General features: G+C 65.2%; 1 protein-coding gene across 2 annotated transcripts in view; it reads right to left on the bottom strand.

Moving 5' to 3' along the window:
* Positions 1-1864: 1864 nt before the first annotated feature.
* The window catches only part of TBC1D22A (TBC1 domain family member 22A), a 361556-nt gene continuing 344833 nt past the window's right edge, over positions 1865-18587 (bottom strand). For both annotated transcript variants that reach the window (XM_058308954.2, XM_058308955.2), the window contains one exon: positions 1865-2387. In XM_058308954.2, the coding sequence (XP_058164937.1) occupies positions 2259-2387 (129 nt within the window). In that variant the 3' untranslated portion in view covers positions 1865-2258. The remainder of the gene's footprint in view (positions 2388-18587) is intronic.

Here is an 18587-nt window from a genome sequence, read left to right as displayed (position 1 = left end):
ACTGCAGCCCCATGGCTGCCACGAGGGGGACTGGCCCTCCCATGGGGAGGAAGCCACAACACCCCCACCCAGTCAGCGGTGACACGAAACTGCAGGAGGCAAACTCCTGCCATGGGAGGAAGCAGATACGGGCACTTGGGGGAAGCTGGGGCACCCCAAAAGGCTCAGGTGAGCCACGGGGGGTGGGCAGGCACTCCAAGGGGGCCCAGATGCCCAGCGCTATGTCATGGAGAGGGAAGGTGTGGCCCCGGGCCACCAACCCAGTGGACAGTGGGCATCTGGCTTGTGCGACCAGGTGAGGCCGCTCCAGCGCTCAGCCCAGGCCCAGCCTGGCTCCTGACGCCCTGATCAGCAACAGCTCCAGCCGCCAGCCAGAGCTGGTGTCTGGGGCCTGAGGCTTCCTGCCGTGGCCCCAGGTGAGTGCCCTCACCTCACCACCTGCAGAACCACGCCGTGAGGTCCCGTGGGCCTCGACAGGGCTGGGAAGCTGCTGCCCTGATGCCAAGCTCGGCACGCTGCAGATGGGAAAGGCCCAGAACCCCAGCCAGCCGCTGCCGCAGGCCCCACCCAGCCTTGGCCAGAGGCCATTCTGGGCCAGGCACCCCCACTGCTTCAGGAGATTCCTTGAACCCAGGGCCAGGGCTGGAGGGCGGCTGTCACGGGGCCCTTACTCCACCTGCTCTTGGCGCACTGCGCCGCGGCACACCTGCGACCCATCTGCTCAGGTGCAAACACTGTCACCCAGGTCCCCTGCGTTCGGTTTAGTGCGTGCATACACATGAAAACAGAGGACTTAGTGTAACTTTGTAGCACCTTCCTACTTGAATATATAGCCTCAAAAGGCAGGGCTTTTGTGTCCCCAACATCTCGGCTGTGCCGAGTGATCTGAGCTACAGACGGGGACGTCCTCGGGGTTGATCTCGGCTGGGCAAGGGCCCCTGTGCGCAGAGCCACACGGCCTGTCAGCTGGACGCCCCAGCGGGGAAAGGGGCAGGCTGAGGAAGCCACTCCGTGCTGGTCCCGGGGCCCCTGGCCTGGGGTGGCGCACTCCTCAGGCTGCTCTGGGCAGTGCGGCGCCCCTGCTGGCCTGGGCGCTGTGGACATTCGCATGACGTTTTGGGCTAACTCCGATCCAAGTGTAATGGCAAGACCCGTTCCAGTGTAACGGAACTTGGAGCTTCTGGCAGTTTCCTTCCTCATGGCCAGGCTGTGAAGACGGGTGGTGGTGAGGGGCTGGGGGCTGCCCCCGGGAGGGACGGCACAAGGCAGGGACGAGCAGAGGTGAGGACGGCAGGGTCTTGAGGACACACGGCCCATCCTGAGCAGCGCCTTTGCACGCCAGGGGTGCAGGCAGCCAGCCCGGAAGCACCGAAGCACCGCAGAGCTTGCAGGCCCGGGGTGAGGGGTTGGGGGCGCCGCTCTCTGCTCTCAGGGCTCCTGGAGCCGATGACCCGTGGGCAGCAGGTGGCCCTCAGGTCTCCACCAGGCCCTGCGGACCTAGAAGAGGGAGGGGCCGGGCCTGAGCCGCGGGGAAGCCTCCGGAAAGCTGCCTCCCATGACGCGCTGCAGACTGTGGGAAGAGCGGCTTACAGACCGGCTGGACCTGCGCCGCCAAATGCGCCCCTGCTGCCCCCCTCAGATCTCGCCGCTGGCGGAGGCCAGAGGCAGGAAGTGGGGCCACTGCCGAGGCAGCCCCCCTCTGCTCCCAGCCTTGGGCCCCAGGCTCCCCAAGATCCTCAGCCCAGAGCATCCGTGCTCCAGCCACGCTTAAACCAAGAAAGAAAACACAAACCAAGGTGGACGTGCCCGGCACTTAAAGGGTCACGGCTGGCCCAGAGGCCTCGTGGGTGGCATACCATCTCACTTGTGGTTTTGTCTATGTTTTATTCTCTTTCACTCAACAGAAGGAACCTGTGCGTCCAGGGGCAGACTTGGCTGTGCCCCTCCCTCGGCCCCTACATGGGACCCCAGGAGGGGTCTGCTCTCAGGCTGCCGGGCTGAGCTCGTGGAGGGGCGATTTGGCACGGACGCTGCAGGGTTGGGGGCGGCGAGCAGCCCGTCGGCCCCACGCCTGCGCCTCCCCTGGCTCTCTTTGGTATCTCAGGTGACAGCTCCGTGCTCACCAGGCCCTGGACGCTGGCGGTGCGATCCGGTAAGCTGGCCAGGGTGCGGCGGCGGCCACCAGGAAGGCCAGCCGGGGGCAGCGGGACGGCACTGGGGCCCGCGGCCGGCCGGGGCAGAGGCTGCTCCGGGGCCCCTCATTTCTTGTAGTGATTGGGGGCGTCTGCAAAGGCGAACTTCAGGCGGTAGGCCTCGGCCAGCAGCAGGCTGACGTCCGCGTCGCCCCAGTGGCTGGTGGGCAGGCTCTGCAGGAAGAGCAGCAGCTCCTGTGGAGAGAGAGAGGCCCGGTCAGAGGGTGGCCAGCGGCGGGCGCCGGGCTGCCCTGCAGGGCCCCGAAGCAGAGGCAGGCGGCCGGCGGGGGCTGCGCAGCTCCGCCAGGCAGACCCGGGGGGCTCCCGCCCTGCCCCCCACAGGGCCCCAGGGCTCTGCCCTCCACCTAGTGGCACAGAGAAGGAGGCACGTGTGCCACGGCTCCCGCGGGGATGCAGAGGCAGGCGCCTGTCGGCCAGCCCTCCCGGCACTCCTGGGCACTGCAGACTGGCCGCTCTCCGCCCGGCGCCTCCACGTCCCCCAGCAGCCTCCCCCGTCTGGGTCGAGCCCGACCCTCCTTGGCACTGTTCTGGGCACAGGCTCTGCACAGCAGCCCTCAGCAGGTGGAGCGCCAAACACAGGCCCACGCTGGGGGTGCCCCTGGCTGCCCGGCACCTTTGTCCCCATCATGGTGGAGGCCGGGGCCAGGGGGGTGAGGGGGCCACTGGCCCAGACCACTGGGCAGCAGAGGCTGTGGCAGCCCATGGCGCGAGCACGGGGCCCAGGAGCCCGCACTGCGGCCGCTCAGTCGACGCTCAGATTTTCAGGAAAGAGGAGCCATGCTGTCCTTTAAACTAATTTAATTTTAACTGTGGCAAAGTACGCATAACCCAAATCATTTCAATCATTTTATGTGGACAATTCTTCGACATCGACTACAAGAACAGGAGTTTTCAGAGGTGCAATGGCTTCAAACTATTACAGCTTCTATTTTTCCACGTCCTCCCCAAAACTTGTTACTGTCAGATTTGTTAAGAACAGCCATCTTAGTGGGTGTGGCGTCTCATTGTAGTTTTCATTTGCATTTCTTCAACGGTTAATGATGTCGCATGTCCTTTCAAATACTTATTGGCCATTTAAACATCTTTCTGGAGAACTGCCTATTCAAATCCTCAGCCCATATTTAAATTAGGCTGTTTGTCTTTTTGTTGTTGAGTTGTGGTTTTTTATATTTTATATTAAATCCTTATTAGCTATATGATTTACAAATATTTTCTCCCATTCTGTAGGTTGTTTTTTTACTTTTTTTATAATTTCCTTTGAGGCATATCAAATTTTAATGAACCCATTTTATCTCTTTTTTTCTTTGTTGCTTATGCTTTGGGTGTAACACCTAAAATCCATTGTAATTACTCCACTACTGCCTTTATTTTGTATTTACTTGTTGCTTTTTTTATAGTGACCATTTTCATTTGCCGCATCTTTATAATTTTCAGTTTTTTCTTAGTAGCGCTTTTGTAGTTGTGATTAATACCTTAAACTAGTACCAATCTGTTTCACATTCAAGCTCTCCTCCCGTCCAACTCCCTCCTTCCCCTTTACAGTGTTGTTCTGATTTTACCTTTACACACTGTATGCCCGCTGGCATCGCTTTAAAATGCTATTTTACACACGTGCCTGGTAAGTAACAGGGAGGAGAAGCTGCAGCTCCGCACCTGCCCCAGGTGCCTGCCCCAGGACCTCCTGCCCGAGGAGCCACCCACCAGGGCCCGGGTTTCCTAGGCCTCGCCTGGCTGCCCAGGCCTTCCGCTGTGTGAAGGACCCGTCGCGGTTCTCGGGGGCGGGTCTTTTGGTAAGGAAATCGTTCAGCTTTGTTCTGTATGTGACTTAATTTCCCCTTCATTATTGAAAGGCAGTTTTGCCAGGTGTAGAATTCTTGGTTGACGGCTCTTTTTTTCTTTGAGGACTTAAAATCTGCCAACCTGGTGACCTCGGTTTCTGATGAGAAGTCGGCTGCTCGCCTCACCGGGGCCCTTGTACGCGGACGCTGCCAGCTCTGGCTGCCTTCGCGCCCTCCCTCGTGGACCCTGGTGACTGCCGTGGCAGGTCTCGCCGTGGCCCTAGAGCCCACGCCGCTGCGAGCTGGCTGAGCCTCCTGATGTGTCTGTTCGTGTCTCTCGTCGGACTGGGGAAGTTTCTAGCCATTATTTCTTCCAACAGTTCCTCTGCCCGCCTCTGCCTCTTGTCCTGGGACACCAATGCCGCGGTGTCGGGACGCCTGACGGTGCCCGCAGGCCCTTGCTCTGTTCGTTTTTCTTCATTAGTTCTCCTTTCTACTCTTCACACCGGGTAATTTCAGTTGTCTGGTCTTCAAGTTGATGGGTCCTTTTTCCTACTAGTTCAAATCTGCTGTAGAACCATCTAGTGATTTTTTCATTTCAATTACTGTACTTTACAGTGCCAAAATTTCTGTTTGGTTTCTACACCATTTCCATCTCTTTTGCTTTCAGACAACATTTTCCTAATTTCCGTTAATTCTCTCTATATGGATTCCTTTAGTTCACTGAACATGCTTAAGATGGTTGATTTAAAGTCTCTAATAGTTCCAGTGTGGGAGCTTCCTCGGGGACGACTTCTGGCAAATTCGTTTTATCCTGTGAATGGCCTTCCTTTCCTGTCCCTCTGCGTGCTTTGTCCTTTTGGCTGAGCGCTGGACGCCCGCATAGTGGGCTGCTGGTACTCTGGAGACCTAGCTCTCCTGCTCCTCTGGGCTTGCGACGTGCTGCTGCTGCAGAGGCTGGAGCCACCCGCGGCCTCTGCCCACTACCTGCTCCCCATCGGGGACGGCAAGAGGAGAGAGGGAAGAGTAGGTCTCGCCTTCTCAAAGTCCTCTCACACTTCTGTCTAGGAGGGGGACAGTGGCCGCCCTCTGAGCTGGCTCCATGATTGGAAGTAGCTGCTCAAAGCAGGGACCGGTGACCAACCCCCTGGGGATTTGGGGGACTCAGGCTTCAGAGCCCAGCCTGGCCCAGCAGGCTGCACCAGGAGCCTGCGCTGCAGCCCCCACTGCTTCCGCCACGTGGCTGGTGGGGGCAGCTGCTCCAGAGGGTGAGACTTCCTGGTATTTACTCCGATTTCGCAGACTCCTGAGTGCCAGGCTGGATGATCCGGGCAGTTCCTGCCAGGCCAGCAGCTGTTGTGGTGGCAGGATGACTCCTGGGCTTCCCACAGTCCTCCACCCAGAGCCGCGCTCTTGGGCAGGGAGCAGGGACACCTCCAAGGTCGGCGACGCCCTTCTGGAGCCCCTCCGCCCACCCAGTCCACTCGGGCCTGCTGGCTGAGCAGGGTGTCTGTGTGGGGGGCATCTGGTAGAGCCCTGGCTGGTACTTACATGTTGGGGGGGCACTCAAAAGCAGTGGGGGACAGGCTGGGAGAGGAGGGGCCCGGGGCAGCCCCGTGGGCACGGCCATGCATGGCACAGGCTGCTCTCGCCCACTGGCTCTAGTGCCCTGACCAGCTCCACCTGCCTGACTACGCCACCCAGGACGGTAGGTTTTTGGGGGAGCACGGACTCCCCCAAAGGAAGGTGGCTGAGCCCCTGCTCTCCCTCTCGGGAGCGTCTGGACTCCATGAGGGTGGGGCCACACCACCCAATGGCCTGGACAAGCCCTGGGTCTAGAGGATTCAGCCCGCGGCTGCCAGGGTCACCTGCAGACCCCCTCCCCGCCTCGGACACCCCACAAATCATTCTGGAGGAAGTGGAAGGGCAGCCGGGGGCCATCAGGGGCAGGTGCCAGTCGCCGCCGCCCCTCCTGCCGGACGCCTGCCAGGCCAGGCCTGGCTCTGGACTCATCACCGCCCGGCGGAGGGGGCTAGTTGTCTCCAGGTGGGGAGGTGGAGGGCTCCGGCCCCGCAGCTGACACGTGGCAGTGTGGACCCCCGCCCAGGTGCCCACGCCACCAGCCTCCAAAGGATGCAGGCGGAGCAGCACCAGCCCCAGTGCCCAGCCCGCAGGCGCTCGCTGCCCCATCCACTGAGGCCCTGCCCGGAGGCCGGCAGGAGGGCAGAGCTGGCCTGACCTGCCCCAGCCCGGCCGCCCTCTCAAGCCTCGCTCTTCAGGTGCAGACGGGGGACAAGCACTCCCCGTGGGCGCAGCTGGGCCGTGAGGTGCCCTGGTGACGCCTCCCCGTCCACCCAGGCACAGCGCCAGGCTGCGGAGGGCGCCGGGGAAGCCGAGGCTGGAAGCCTGGGCGGGCTCTGGAACCCCTGGCCTCGGGCTCCTCGCCGTGTGATGGGCCGACGCCCCGCCCCGATGCGCAGGCCCTTCGGGGCCCTGCCGTCCGCTGCCAGGCTGCAGGCTCCAGCCACAGTGCAGACCCCAGGCCCCGGCTCTCCTCTAATTGTCATCAGCCCCTCCCCATCCCATCTCCTTTTGCATTTTGGAGACTTTCTGTGGACCTCTAGATTCAATTCGTGGAGCAAATTTCACTGGCAAAACGTCCCCGGGGGCACATCAACATCCATCTGCGTCTTTTGCCATTAGCTGCGGCTTACACGGGTGCCAATCCAGCTCCGAGCAGGTCATAAATAAATACCTTGGGCTTTATTTTTAATCCACTTGGCTTCATATTATCATGACCTCGCTACGTGCAAGGTGAGAAGCAATACCCTCTCGTCACCGCGGCCCAGTGACGGCACGGCACGCTCAATTTCAGAATCTAATTTAGTCTCTGCTTCACCGGACGGAGGGAGAAAAGAAATGCCCAGTGCTCCCGAGCCCGCGACGCGGGGGAGAACGCTCCATCCGGGCGGCCTTCTGGGAGGCGAGGAGCACGGCCAGGCCCGTCCTAACACAGACCCCGGGGGGCCTGTCCTGCCTGTGCGCTCTGCAGCGAGGCCCACCTGACAAGCCACGAGCTGCGTGCACGGCCACCTCGTGCAGGCCAAGGGCTGCGGCCCCGGCCCGGCGGCGGGGAGGGAGGGCGGCCCCGGCCCAGCGGCAGGGAGGGGAGGGCGACCCCGGCGCGGCCAGCTTGGTTTTTAACCTCGGCTTCTCCGTGAGCGACGCTGCGACCACATTAGCGACCGTGCGAATGAGGCAGGTTTCCCCACAAAACAGACACTGTAACAAAGCCGAGCCACGCGGGGCCCCGTGGTCCCCTCCGCCCTCGTCCCGAGACGCGGTGACGCGGGCCGCAGGTGACTGTGCGCCGCCCTTCTCCCCTTCCACACGGTGCCAGCGCCCGCAGCGCGTGTCCTTCAAGCACGGCGGATGCGGGAGTCGGGGAACCCAAGGCCGGGCGCCGCCCCGTGCCGTGGGGCTAGCTTCTCCCTGGCATCGGGGATGCCCCCCGGTGAGAGCACGGCACCTCTCCGTCAGCGCCTCTCCGTCCCTGCCTCCCGGCTGCGCAGGCGAGGGCTGGGCGGGCGTCAGGCGTGGCGGTGCCCTCCACGGGGCCGCCTGCCCGCGGCCCTGCACCCAGAGGCATCTGCAGGCGCCAGTGAAAGGCACCGGGCGAATCGGTCGAGGCCCCGTGGGCACGGGCCCGCGTGGTGGACAACCAGGCTGCCTCCTTCTTGCCTACGTCCTCCGATCTTAAAACCTGCATGCACTGGCCACACACTCACAACTTTCTAGAATAAGAAAGGACACGGAGGGCCTGCCACGAGACAAAGGGGTCTGCCTGCTCGTGTGTGGTGCGGCCGGGCCCAGGCAGAGCCCCCCGCCCGGGAGAGCCTCCCCAGGCCCTCCTCGAGCAATGGGACACGAGGTCCGGCCCCTCCGTGCCACACCCGGCGGCTCGCCCCTCTGCTGGCCCTGCAGCGGCTGCGTGCTCGTGCGTTCCGTCGGTCACTCCGCGGCCCGCCTGCGAGCGGGACCCTGCTCTGGGCAGCAGGCAGAGCACAGCACAAGGCCAGACGCCTCTGCCCTCGGCGGCTGCCCGGCAAGTGCCCGTGTGCGAGTGTGTGTGTGGAGGGGTATCAGGGAACAGACACAAATACATGCACCAGAAAAGACACTCTTCAGGCTGTGTGGACACGGCGATGGGGCGAGGGGTGGCCACGGGGCCCTGGCCACCAGAGCCTGCACCTTCCGACTTGGAGGTCACGAGCCACACAAGCTGCTCTGCCCCCGCACTGTGGCACGTCTCTACTGAGATGCACCACACGTGCAGAACACACAGCCGACATGGAGTGCGCATCTTCGTGAGACCTTCACGTCCATTGTGGGTTGAAACGCTAATACTTTGGATATACTGGGGCACCTAAAATATTTTACTAAGACTCACTTCACCTGCCTCTTTTTATGTATTTAACGGAGCTGTCAGAACAGTTTACGCCCCTGCATGCTCCGCCCTGCGTTTGCACTGGACAGCTCTGCTCAAGCCTCACCCGGCGGCCCAGGCCGGCAGACGCAGCCGACAGTGCTGACCGACGCTCCCCACCTCTGGCCACACTGTCCAGAGAGAAAGTTCTGGCAGCTCCCACAGGCAGGGAGGGACAGGGGCACGGGCAGCAAGACGCACCAACAGCTGCTCTGGGCCAGCGGAGAACACAGGTCTGTTGAAAAGCTGCTCAAGTCACAAGTTTACAAACTGCCGGACAAAAAGGTGCATAAATAGCCGTGGCGGGGCTGCCAGGTCCATCTGCCGACTTGTTATTTTCTTCCCTTAACGGAGAGAAGTGAAAGCAGGACGGTTCTGGGAGCAGAGTTGACTGGCGCAATCCGTCCTCGTTCAGGGGCTCGCTGTGGGACACTCAACCTGAGGACGTTTCACCCAACACGTCGTCTTTCCTCCGACGCAGAAACCAAGGGGCTGGGGGGGTGGACAGAGCCACGGGAGGGGGAGGCACTCCTGCGTGCAGACGCCGTCGCCGGCCCCGGGGCTGATGCGGGCAGCAGGAGCAGCAGGGAAGGGCCGGGGCGAGGTTCTGCCCCTGCCTGGCGCTTGCCATGCGCTCCAGAAACTTCCCCACAGCCCACCATCGCCATCAGCACAGGCCCTGACGGGCTGCGGGGCCGCGCGAGCTGCCCGCCTCGCTGCGCCTCGGCTTCCCCGGAGGTGACTGGAGCAGCCGCCTCAGCGCTGTGTGGGGCCACACATGCCGGAGGACTCAGCGCCCGTGGCCGCCAGCCCCGTCACGGGCCCCGGCACTCGCTGGCTCAGCCGCCCCGCCCTCGGCCACGGGGCCCTTAGTGGCCCTCACCGCAGCCACGCAGAAGGGTCTGACTTCACAGAGAAGACAAAGGCCGTGGCCGCCCTCCATCCCCCAGCCTGTGCCCCGTGCCCCCCTCCCATCTATCAGCTCCCATGCTCCCATGCCCCTGGGCCTTCCATCCCCCTGCCCCCACCCCCATGCCCCTGTCTGCGTCCCCATGCCCTGTCCCCTGTCTCCAGGCCCCTGCCCCTGTGCCCGTCCCCCTGCCCCTGTCCCCAGGCCTGTCCCTGTCCCCATGTCCCCTGTCTGTCCCATGCCCCCATGCCCTCCACCCTACCCCACCCTGCACGACCTCCATGGAGCCAAGTGACCGCAGGGCTCCAGGGAGCTGCAGAGGCGCATGAGCCGTCTCCTGGGGGGCGGCCTGGCCACGTGCCCACCGGAAGGCCCCGGGGTCTGGGCGCTGTGTGCTGTTCGCTCCCCCACGCTGAGTTGCTGGCCCCGGCCGCGGTTCCCTGCGTCCCCTCTGCCCGCTGCTTCACCGCTAGCCCAGAGGGGGCTTCACCAGGGCAGATGGTGCCCGTGCCCGAGCGGCCCCCAGGCTGGCCCAGGCCCATCAGGGTGCAGGGCCAGGACGACTGGCGGGCCGCGGCAGTTCTGGGGACAGGAGAGGCCCTGCCCTGGCCTCCCATGCAGTCCCAGATTGGGCCTGGAGGACGCACAGGCCAGCGGCCGCGGGCAGCCTCCCTGGGCCGGAGGACCCAACGCCCTCCGCAGGGAGGGGCGCACACCCCGGCCTGCTCGCGCCTCTGCTGGCGGCCCTGGCGTGAGACGTGCTCTGTGACGCCCGCCTGCCGAGCCTGGCGGCCAGGCCTGCACTCCCGGACTCAGGACCCCTCGCAGCAGGTGGCCCCAGGACAGCAGGAGCTCCAGGAGGGGGGCTCCCCCCATGGGAAACCCCTGCGCAGGGCCGAGGGGGCGGACGGCGGTCCTCGGCGCTGCGGCTTTAAGTTTCTCTGTTTTCTTTTTCTTTCCACAGCAGGATACATCCGAGACATGACTGCGCTTCTTTAAAGGTTTACAAGCTTTCTGGCAACGCCCCCACCTCCCACGGGTCCAGGTGTCCCAGGGCCTCGCTGGGGGGAGGGACCTGTGAGAGCCAGCTGCTCACCCCCCCCAGCACCCCAGGGACTGAGTGTTCCCAGAATGGAGGCAGCGGCTCGGTCCAGCCTCCAACGGTGCCCCCTGGGGCCTTCTCAGCGCCGGGTCCTCCCCGGGGGCCCCAATCAGCGCTGGAATGATGGAGCAGAAGACGACACGGTGGGGAAGACGGGCGACGCAGAGCGCCGAAGACAACAGAAAAGACCTCAAAGCCGGGCGCCGGCGAGGGCAGCCCACTCCCGGCAGGTGCCAGGCGAGGCCGCGGCGCACAGCTCGGGGCAGGAGAGGACACTCCGGGGGGGTGGGTGCCTCCTGGGGGGTCGGGTGTGGGCCCACTCTGGGCTCCCGCCACGTGAGGCGCGTGGCTAAGGGGCGAGCTGCAGGCCTGGAGGGTCCTGCAGACAGCCCGGGAGCTGCACTCCACCCGCTGTCCAGGCGGAAACGACCCCTGGAGAAGAGCAGACCCAAGCCCCGGGAGGAGGCAAGGCCACAGCCCTGCCGTCCTGACCCCCCCCAGCCCCCAGCCAGGAGACAAGGTTACCCGACCCTGACCCCCGACCCCCGGCTGGGAGACGAGACCACCCGACCCCAACCCCCAGCCGGGAGACGAGACCACCCGATCCCCTCCCCCCAGCCAAGAGATGAGACCACATGACCCAGACCCCCAGCTGGGAGACGAGACCACCCAACCCCCAACCCTCAGCTGGGAGACGAGACCACCCTCCTCCCTCCCCCAAGCCGGGAGACGAGACCACCTGCCCCCTCCCCCCAGCCAGGAGACGAGACCACCCTCCCCCCAGCCAGGAGACGAGACCACCCGACCCCCGACCCCCAGCTGGGAGACGAGACCGCGACCCTGCCCGTCCCGCCCCTGGGCACTGCAGCGGAGGTGCCCACCCTGGGGCCGCCCGGGCATCAGGTCCTGTGGAGGTGCAGGTAGCACCTGTCTTGTCCCAAAGGGGGACCTGGGTCAGGACGAGCTCAGCGTCGAGCCCGCGGTGGAGGCAGGGCCACCCCCCGGAGACCCCGAACCCGACCGCCACGTGAGGGCCTGAGCGCCCGGCCCTGTGCGCTCCCGCTGCGCCCCGCCCACCGCTGCCTTCCTGCCGGGGCCCCCGCTGCGCCCTGCCCGCCGCTGCCTTCCTGCCGGGGCCCCCGCTGCGCCCCGCCCGCCACTGCCTTCCTGCCGGGGCCCCCGCTGCGCCCTGCCCACCGCTGCCTTCCTGCCGGCGTCCCCGCTGCGCCCTGCCCGCCGCTGCCTTCCTGCCGGGGCCCCTGCACGGGCAGGTCTTCCTGGGAGCGCCTCACCTCCCACCCGGGAGGTTCCACGGCCGCTGCCACGGGCCGTGCCCCACGATCAGCGGAGGAGGCAGGGGCTGCTGGGGCCGTGCCTGGGGAGGGGGCCGCGTGCACAGCCCAGGGGGTCTCGGGGCATCTCAGGCCTGGACGCAGACCCAGGCAGGGCACCAAACTCCGCTCTTGCCCGTCGTCCTTCTGTTCTTTCACCAGGAGAGGAGAGGTGACAGAGCCTGCATGCTGCGCAACGAGAGCAGCCCGCAGGGCCCTGGGCGTCCCAGAAGGCGGGCCTAGCCGGGCACCCTCTCCCCCCACCCCGACCTCACATCCAGCAGCGCCGGGAACACGCGCTGTGCTCTGAAGCGCAGAGCTGCCTGGCGCTGTCCCCTTGGTGTCGCCGTCCCCTCCGGCTCTGACGCCTTCGGAAGGAGCTGCGCAGCTCGCGGCTCCAACGTTGCTTCCCACAGCCCGGCCGCGGTGGCTCAGCCACTCTTGGGGCCCGAGGCCTGCCTGGAAGCCCCGGCAGGTGCAGCCTTTTTGACGGCTCGTGTCTTTGACAACCCAGTTATTTGAAAATCTTGTCATGCTCTGGACCAAACCAGGGCCAAAAATAGGAAGATGGTGACACGGTGGGCACCGCCACCAGGAGCCGAGGGCCCTGGGTGCGCAAGGCCGCCTGCAGCGGGGCGGGTGGGCCACGGCTGTCCTCGCCGTTCCCTTCCTACTCTTTGCAAACGAGGAACTCTAAAGCGAGCAGCGGGCACCGAGGAGACGCACGGCCACCAAGGCGGCCTTGCGCAGCCTCCTCGTGCCCCGCCGACAGCTTCCGGTGCAGAAGGCGCAGAGGGCGGTAAAGCCCCGGCCTGAGAGGGGCCGCTTCTCCTGCAAAGCCTTCCTGCTCCGTGCTCTTCGGGGCCGGGGAGAACCGTCGAAGGCGGGGACTCTGGGCGCGGACGGGCGGCCCTCGAGCAGGACATGGCGTGGGCCTGCACGGCTGTGGACCTGCCCTTTCCGGGGCTCAGGGTCTGCTGAGCGGCTCCAGCTCCTGAAGGCTCCTGGTGGTGGGGGGAGCCGCGAGGGCCCGCGGGCACAGGCTCCAAGGCAGCACATGGCATAGCGCTGCCGGGACTGCGCCCTTCGCACGCAGCCGTCCTGGGGAACGGGCAGCAGCAGCCCAGCAGCCCCGAGGGCCGTGTGGAGGCCGTGGGACAGGCCAGCAGACGGGCAGGCCCCGTGGGACGCCGGCTTCCCAGGCCTCCTGGTGTCCGTCCTGGTCTCTGCTGGGCCTCGTGCCAGGGAGCCCGTCTTAGCCCTGGGTCCCCGGGCCTTGGCCTTCCCTCCCTGGCCCCTGCAGCCTTCACCTGTCCCTCCCTCCGTGGCCCCTGCAGGACTCACCTGCCCCTCCCTCCCCAGCCCCTGCAGGACTCACCTGCCCCTCCCTCCCCGGCCCCTGCAGCCCTCACCTGTCCCTCCCTCCGTGGCCCCTGCAGGACTCACCTGCCCCTCCCTCCCCGGCCCCTGCAGGACTCACCTGCCCCTCCCTCCCCGGTCCCTGCAGCCCTCACCTGCCCCTCCCTCCCCGGCCCCTGCAGGACTCACCTGCCCCTCCCTCCCCGGCCCCTGCAGCCCTCACCTGTCCCTCCCTCCGTGGCCCCTGCAGGACTCACCTGCCCCTCCCTCCCCGGCCCCTGCAGGACTCACCTGCCCCTCCCTCCCCGGCCCCTGCAGCCCTCACCTGTCCCTCCCTCCCCGGCCCCTGCAGGACTCACCTGCCCCTCCCTCCCCGGCCCCTGCAGCCCTCACCTGTCCCTCCCTCCGTGGCCCCTGCAGGACTCACCTGCCCCTCCCTCCTCGGTCCCTGCAGCCCTCACCTGCCCCTCCCTCCCCGGCCCCTGCAGCCCTCACCCGTCCCTCCCTCCGTGGCCCCTGCAGGACTCACCTGCCCCTCCCTCCCCGGCCCCTGCAGCCCTCACCTGCCCCTCCCTCCGTGGCCCCTGCAGCCCTAGCCTGCCCCTCCCTCCCCGGCCCCTGCAGCCCTCACCCGTCCCTCCCTCCGTGGCCCCTGCAGGACTCACCTGCCCCTCCCTCCCCGGCCCCTGCAGCCCTCACCTGCCCCTCCCTCCGTGGCCCCTGCAGCCCTAGCCTGCCCCTCCCTCCCCGGCCCCTGCAGCCCTCACCCGTCCCTCCCTCCATGGCCCCTGCAGGACTCACCCGCCCCTCCCTCCCCGGCCCCTGCAGCCCTCGCCTGCCCCTCCCTCCGTGGCCCCTGCAGCCCTCGCCTGCCCCTCCCTCCCTGGCCCCTACAGCCCTCACCTGTCCCTCCCTCCGTGGCCCCTGCAGGACTCACCTGCCCCTCCCTCCCCAGCCCCTGCAGGACTCACCTGCCCCTCCCTCCCCGGCCCCTGCAGCCCTCACCTGTCCCTCCCTCCGTGGCCCCTGCAGCCCTCACCTGTCCCCCCCTCCGTGGCCCCTGCAGGACTCACCTGCCCCTCCCTCCCCGGCCCCTGCAGCCCCCGCCTGCCCCTCCCTCCGTGGCCCCTGCAGCCCTCGCCTGCCCCTCCCTCCCTGGCCCCTGCATCCCTGCGGGTTCCCCTCTTCCTGATGTCCTCCCGTCCACGGCCTTGCAGGACGCCCTCCTTGGCGTGTCCCCTCCGGTCTCCCTCAGGCCCTCCCCTCTGCGGGCCTCTGGACGCTGAGGCTCCCGGGCCCACCGTGTCCTGCACGGCCACCCGAGCTCCACCTCGTGTCTCCTGCAGCCCCTCCTCACCTCCATGGGAACATCCGAAGGCCGCAGCCCCCAGCTCCCTCACCTCCCCAGCTGCACACAAGGCTCCTCGATCACCTGCTGTCAAGTAAAACCACGATGCCAAGAGCGTCCAGGGCCCACCGTGCTCCTCAGCCCTCGCCGGGTCCAGCCAGTGCTGCCCGCAGGACAGGCCCCACCTGGTGCCTCCCGCCTCTCCAGCACCCACCACCTGCTTCCACTCCAACCCCAGAAGCTCCACTGGCCTAGAGCAGGGGTGCTTCTTTCTTTTCAGTGAAGAGAACAGAATCCCTGCACTCCACTTTCCAAGTGCCAGTTGATGGCTTCCTAGTTTGTACAAGTACGACCCAAAGCCACCACTGCGGGCTAGGGACTGGGGGGCTGGGGGGCTGGGTCCCGCCCGCCGCCCTCCCTCCTAGCCAGCCCCTCCTCTTGCTCCTGCCTGGCCTGCACGCCTCGCCCTGGCTCCCACGGGACTGACTCCTTTGACAGCTTCAGACCCTCAAAGTCGCTTCAGAGAACCCTTGCTAACCGCCTGTCTAAAGTGGAGCCCCTCTCCCTGGGGCACCAAGATGGAGTGCTGGACAAGACCAAGTCCTCCCTTCATGGCACTTGTCCCAGGAAGAGAAACACCGTGTGTGGTTCATTTTTAAGATGTACAGATGGTGAACTACTGCACTTTAACTAGAACAAAACAAACACGCCTGTGAGCAAGACAACAGAATTGAGAGTCATGGAAACTTGTCATCCACAATATCCAACACACAATCAAAAATGATTGGACAGTCAAGTGAACAGAAAGCTCATGCATCCACAGTCAAGGAAAAAAGCAGGAAGGAGACACTGACCAGGAAACAGCCCAGATGCTGGATTATATCCACCACGACTAGATACCACTTATTACAAGGAAGCTAAAGGATTTGTGGAAACTGTGGCCTTAACAGTTGAGGAGTTAAGGGATCTAAAAAATAAATGGAAACTCTAACAGAAGACTTAAAGTATATTCTAGAGCAAGAAGCACAAAGTCTGAAGTGGAAAATTAATTTCAGTAAGAAAGAAGAGAGGCAACCAAAAGCATGGATCCCCAGCCCGTGCCTTTGCTCTCCGTTGCCCTGCTTCTCTTTCTGAGCCGTGTTTCACTGTTTATTTGAAGGCTCAGTGCTTGTCTCTGGCCTGCCCCACTAGGACGTGGCTGCTCCATCAGGGCGAGGGTCCCATGTGCCTGAACCAGGAAATGCTCAGGACTTAGCACGCACCGGGCCCTCGACTGCTTAAGGAAGAAAAGCAGGGTAGAGGCATGGCTTCCGGGGCAGAGCCCTGCTGCCTGTGACAACTGACCAGGCTGCAGCGGGTCAGCCAGAGATGAAGCCGGACACCATCAGGCTACAGGAGGCCGAGGTCAGGTCAGGGCCCCGAGGCACCCGGCCTGGTGGCAGGACCGAGAGCAGGAAGCCCAGGGCCAGCTGCGAAGGGCAGGGGGCAGGCTGGAGGGGGCAGGCTGGAAGGGGGCGGTCTGGAGGGGGTGGGCCGGGAGGGCACACTGAAGGCCCTGCTCCCGGGACATCGTGTCCACTGTCCAACAGGAGGGAGAAGGGTCCTGTCGGGGCCGGAGCTGGGCTCCACGAGTCCCAACCCCAGCCGTGCCCTCCCACCTCCACGCCTTCACTTCCAGGCCCTCCTGTGTCACTCACTGGACCCCCACACCACCAGCCCGGCACCCGGCCCAGCCCACCTGGACCCCCACAGGCAGCTCCAGCCCACCACGCCTGGTGACGCGTGCCCTGCCCTCACGCCGCGCTGGACCTTTCTCTGCTGTCCTGGGGCTGCACGTGCGTCCTCTGTCCTCTGCACCCACCCCCGCCCCACCATCACTAGGTCCCTTGATGCTGCCCCTTACGCCCCTCCAACCCCCCTTCCTCTCGGCGCCCTGTGGCTCGGGCAGTGGAGACAGCCCTCCCCTGCACCCCTGGCCCTGCCTGTCTCCCCGCAGCCTCTCCCCCTCTCCCTTGCTGGCTCCCCAGCACCCCCGGTGCTCCGGCCACACAGCACTCCCACGGGCGGCCTCCAGGCCACGACACGCGCCGTTCCTGGGCCCAGAGCGCCGCGGAGGAACTGCCGACTGCGCTCCTAGCACTCAGCCACACTCAGGAGAGCGCCCACTTCCTTCCAGAAACAGCGAGCCTAGTAAAGAAGCGCGCGTCCAGAAGCCTTTGCAGTCAGATGTGGGCACGTGTCTCGGTTCTGGGCTATGAGGCTTTCTGGAGAAAACGGGTGACATTCAAGGAAAGCACACAGAAGGAGCTGTCTTGGCAGAGAATGGCGCCTTTTTCTCCTCCTGCTGCCCACCCAGAACACGCTGTGAGAGCCGGAGCTCCAGCAGCCTCCGGGGCCATTAGGTGGCTTTGAGAAGAGAAGCCACAGACGAAAGAAGGTTTAAAGAAAGATAGGGATGCCGCCCCTGCTGGCATCGTGAGCTGCCCACCTCTGGCCTCACTCTGCATGAGAAAGACACATGGTTTCTCCATGTTCTTGTCATGGGCATTGAGCCTGACCCTGAGCAGTGGGAATGCCTTGCTCCAAGCCTGGCTACCTGCACCCCCCTTCCTGGGACCCAGGCGGGGGTCTCGGTCTCGGCAAGCCTTCCTGGAACCATGGGACTCCCCTGAGGGTCGGAAATGTGGGCTCTGGCCCCCGCTCTGCTGTGCAGCCTTGGCCAAGCCCTTTGCCTCTCTGAGCCCAGTGCCCTGATGTGTAAAACGGGTGACACTGGGCCATTCCGAGGGTTAAACGAGCCGAGGTGGACGGGCCACGCACAGTCAACAAACACCAGCTTCAGCTCACGTTAACGGTGCCTGCCTCGAGTGGCGGAGGCAGCTCTGAGGACTCAGGAAGGGGACGACGCCTCAGGGCAGGTAGCTGCGTGCGCTCATGGCAGCTGAGACGAGACGTCGCCCGCGGGCCCCGTCGGAGAGCAGCGCTCAGGCCCGGTGGTTCTGGGACCGTGCCCCTGCGCCTGCCCGTGCTGGAGGGTGCACTGCCGGAGGCTGCGGGGTCTGCCCCTCAGCCCAGCTGCTTTGGGCAGATGTCCCAGCGGTCACTCTGTCCTGGTCCCTCAATCCAACCACAACTGCCTCCAGCAGCCAGGACGCTGGCTGAGCGGGAGGACGCACGCAGGCCGAGAGCAAGCGCGCCTTCTGAACGAAAAAGGCACGCCCTGAGCAGTGCGGCCGGCTCCCAGCAGACAAGCCCGGGGCGGGCACAGGGGCGGCCGGCTGGGCCTGGGGCCGGGGCGCGGGTGGGCCCGAGGGCAGCGCTGGCCGAGGGGCAGCCTCCCAAGTGGCAGCGCTCCTGCAGGGTGGAGGTCACGGCGCCGTGGCAGCGCACACCGAGCCCTCGCCACACCCCTGGCAGAGCCGAGCCCTCTACGCAGCGCCCTGGAACCGCGCAGCTCAGCGCGTCACCTCCCCAGGCCGCCCAGACCGCAAACCAGGGGCTGGAGGCGGCAGGGGCTGGGGGACAGGGACGGCGTGGGGCAGAGCCCCTTTCCTGACCGCCTGCCTGGCGGCGTGGACCCCTCCTCGCCCAGTCCTCAGCAGGAGCTGCTCCTGGCAGGGCCGTGGTGAGACTCGAGGCCCGAGAACATTTCCACAACAATGAACCAGACTCCAGAAGGCCACACTTCACCGTGTGCTGCTATCAGCTTCCAGCGGGGTTGATTTCACAAGACTCACTAACAGAATTAGCGTAGAAGTTATTAAATTGCCAGAGTTGTTCAATCCTACGTTCGCACATCGATTGTCCCCGCTGCCCGGGAAGCCGGGAGGAGGGACGTGCAGCGCCTCTCGCCTTGGCAAGGTCAGCTTCCGAGCCAGCGCGGAGGGGCCGCCGCCAACCAGGCGCGTGAGAGCCGCCCACCCGGCAGGGCCGCGCGCCCGCGGAGACCTCGCCACGCGGTGACTGTGGCCTAGCAGTGGCCGCTCATGACGACAGTCGTCACCGCTGACCCCAAGGCCCCCGGCTCCGCCCCTTCCCCTCGAGGGGACGGCCAGGCGGC

This window comes from Dasypus novemcinctus, chromosome 12 (genome assembly GCF_030445035.2).
Source record: "Dasypus novemcinctus isolate mDasNov1 chromosome 12, mDasNov1.1.hap2, whole genome shotgun sequence".
In the NCBI taxonomy this organism is placed as follows: domain Eukaryota; kingdom Metazoa; phylum Chordata; class Mammalia; order Cingulata; family Dasypodidae; genus Dasypus; species Dasypus novemcinctus.
Note: the sequence above shows the minus strand (reverse complement) of the source record. Positions and strands in the feature narration are given on the sequence as shown.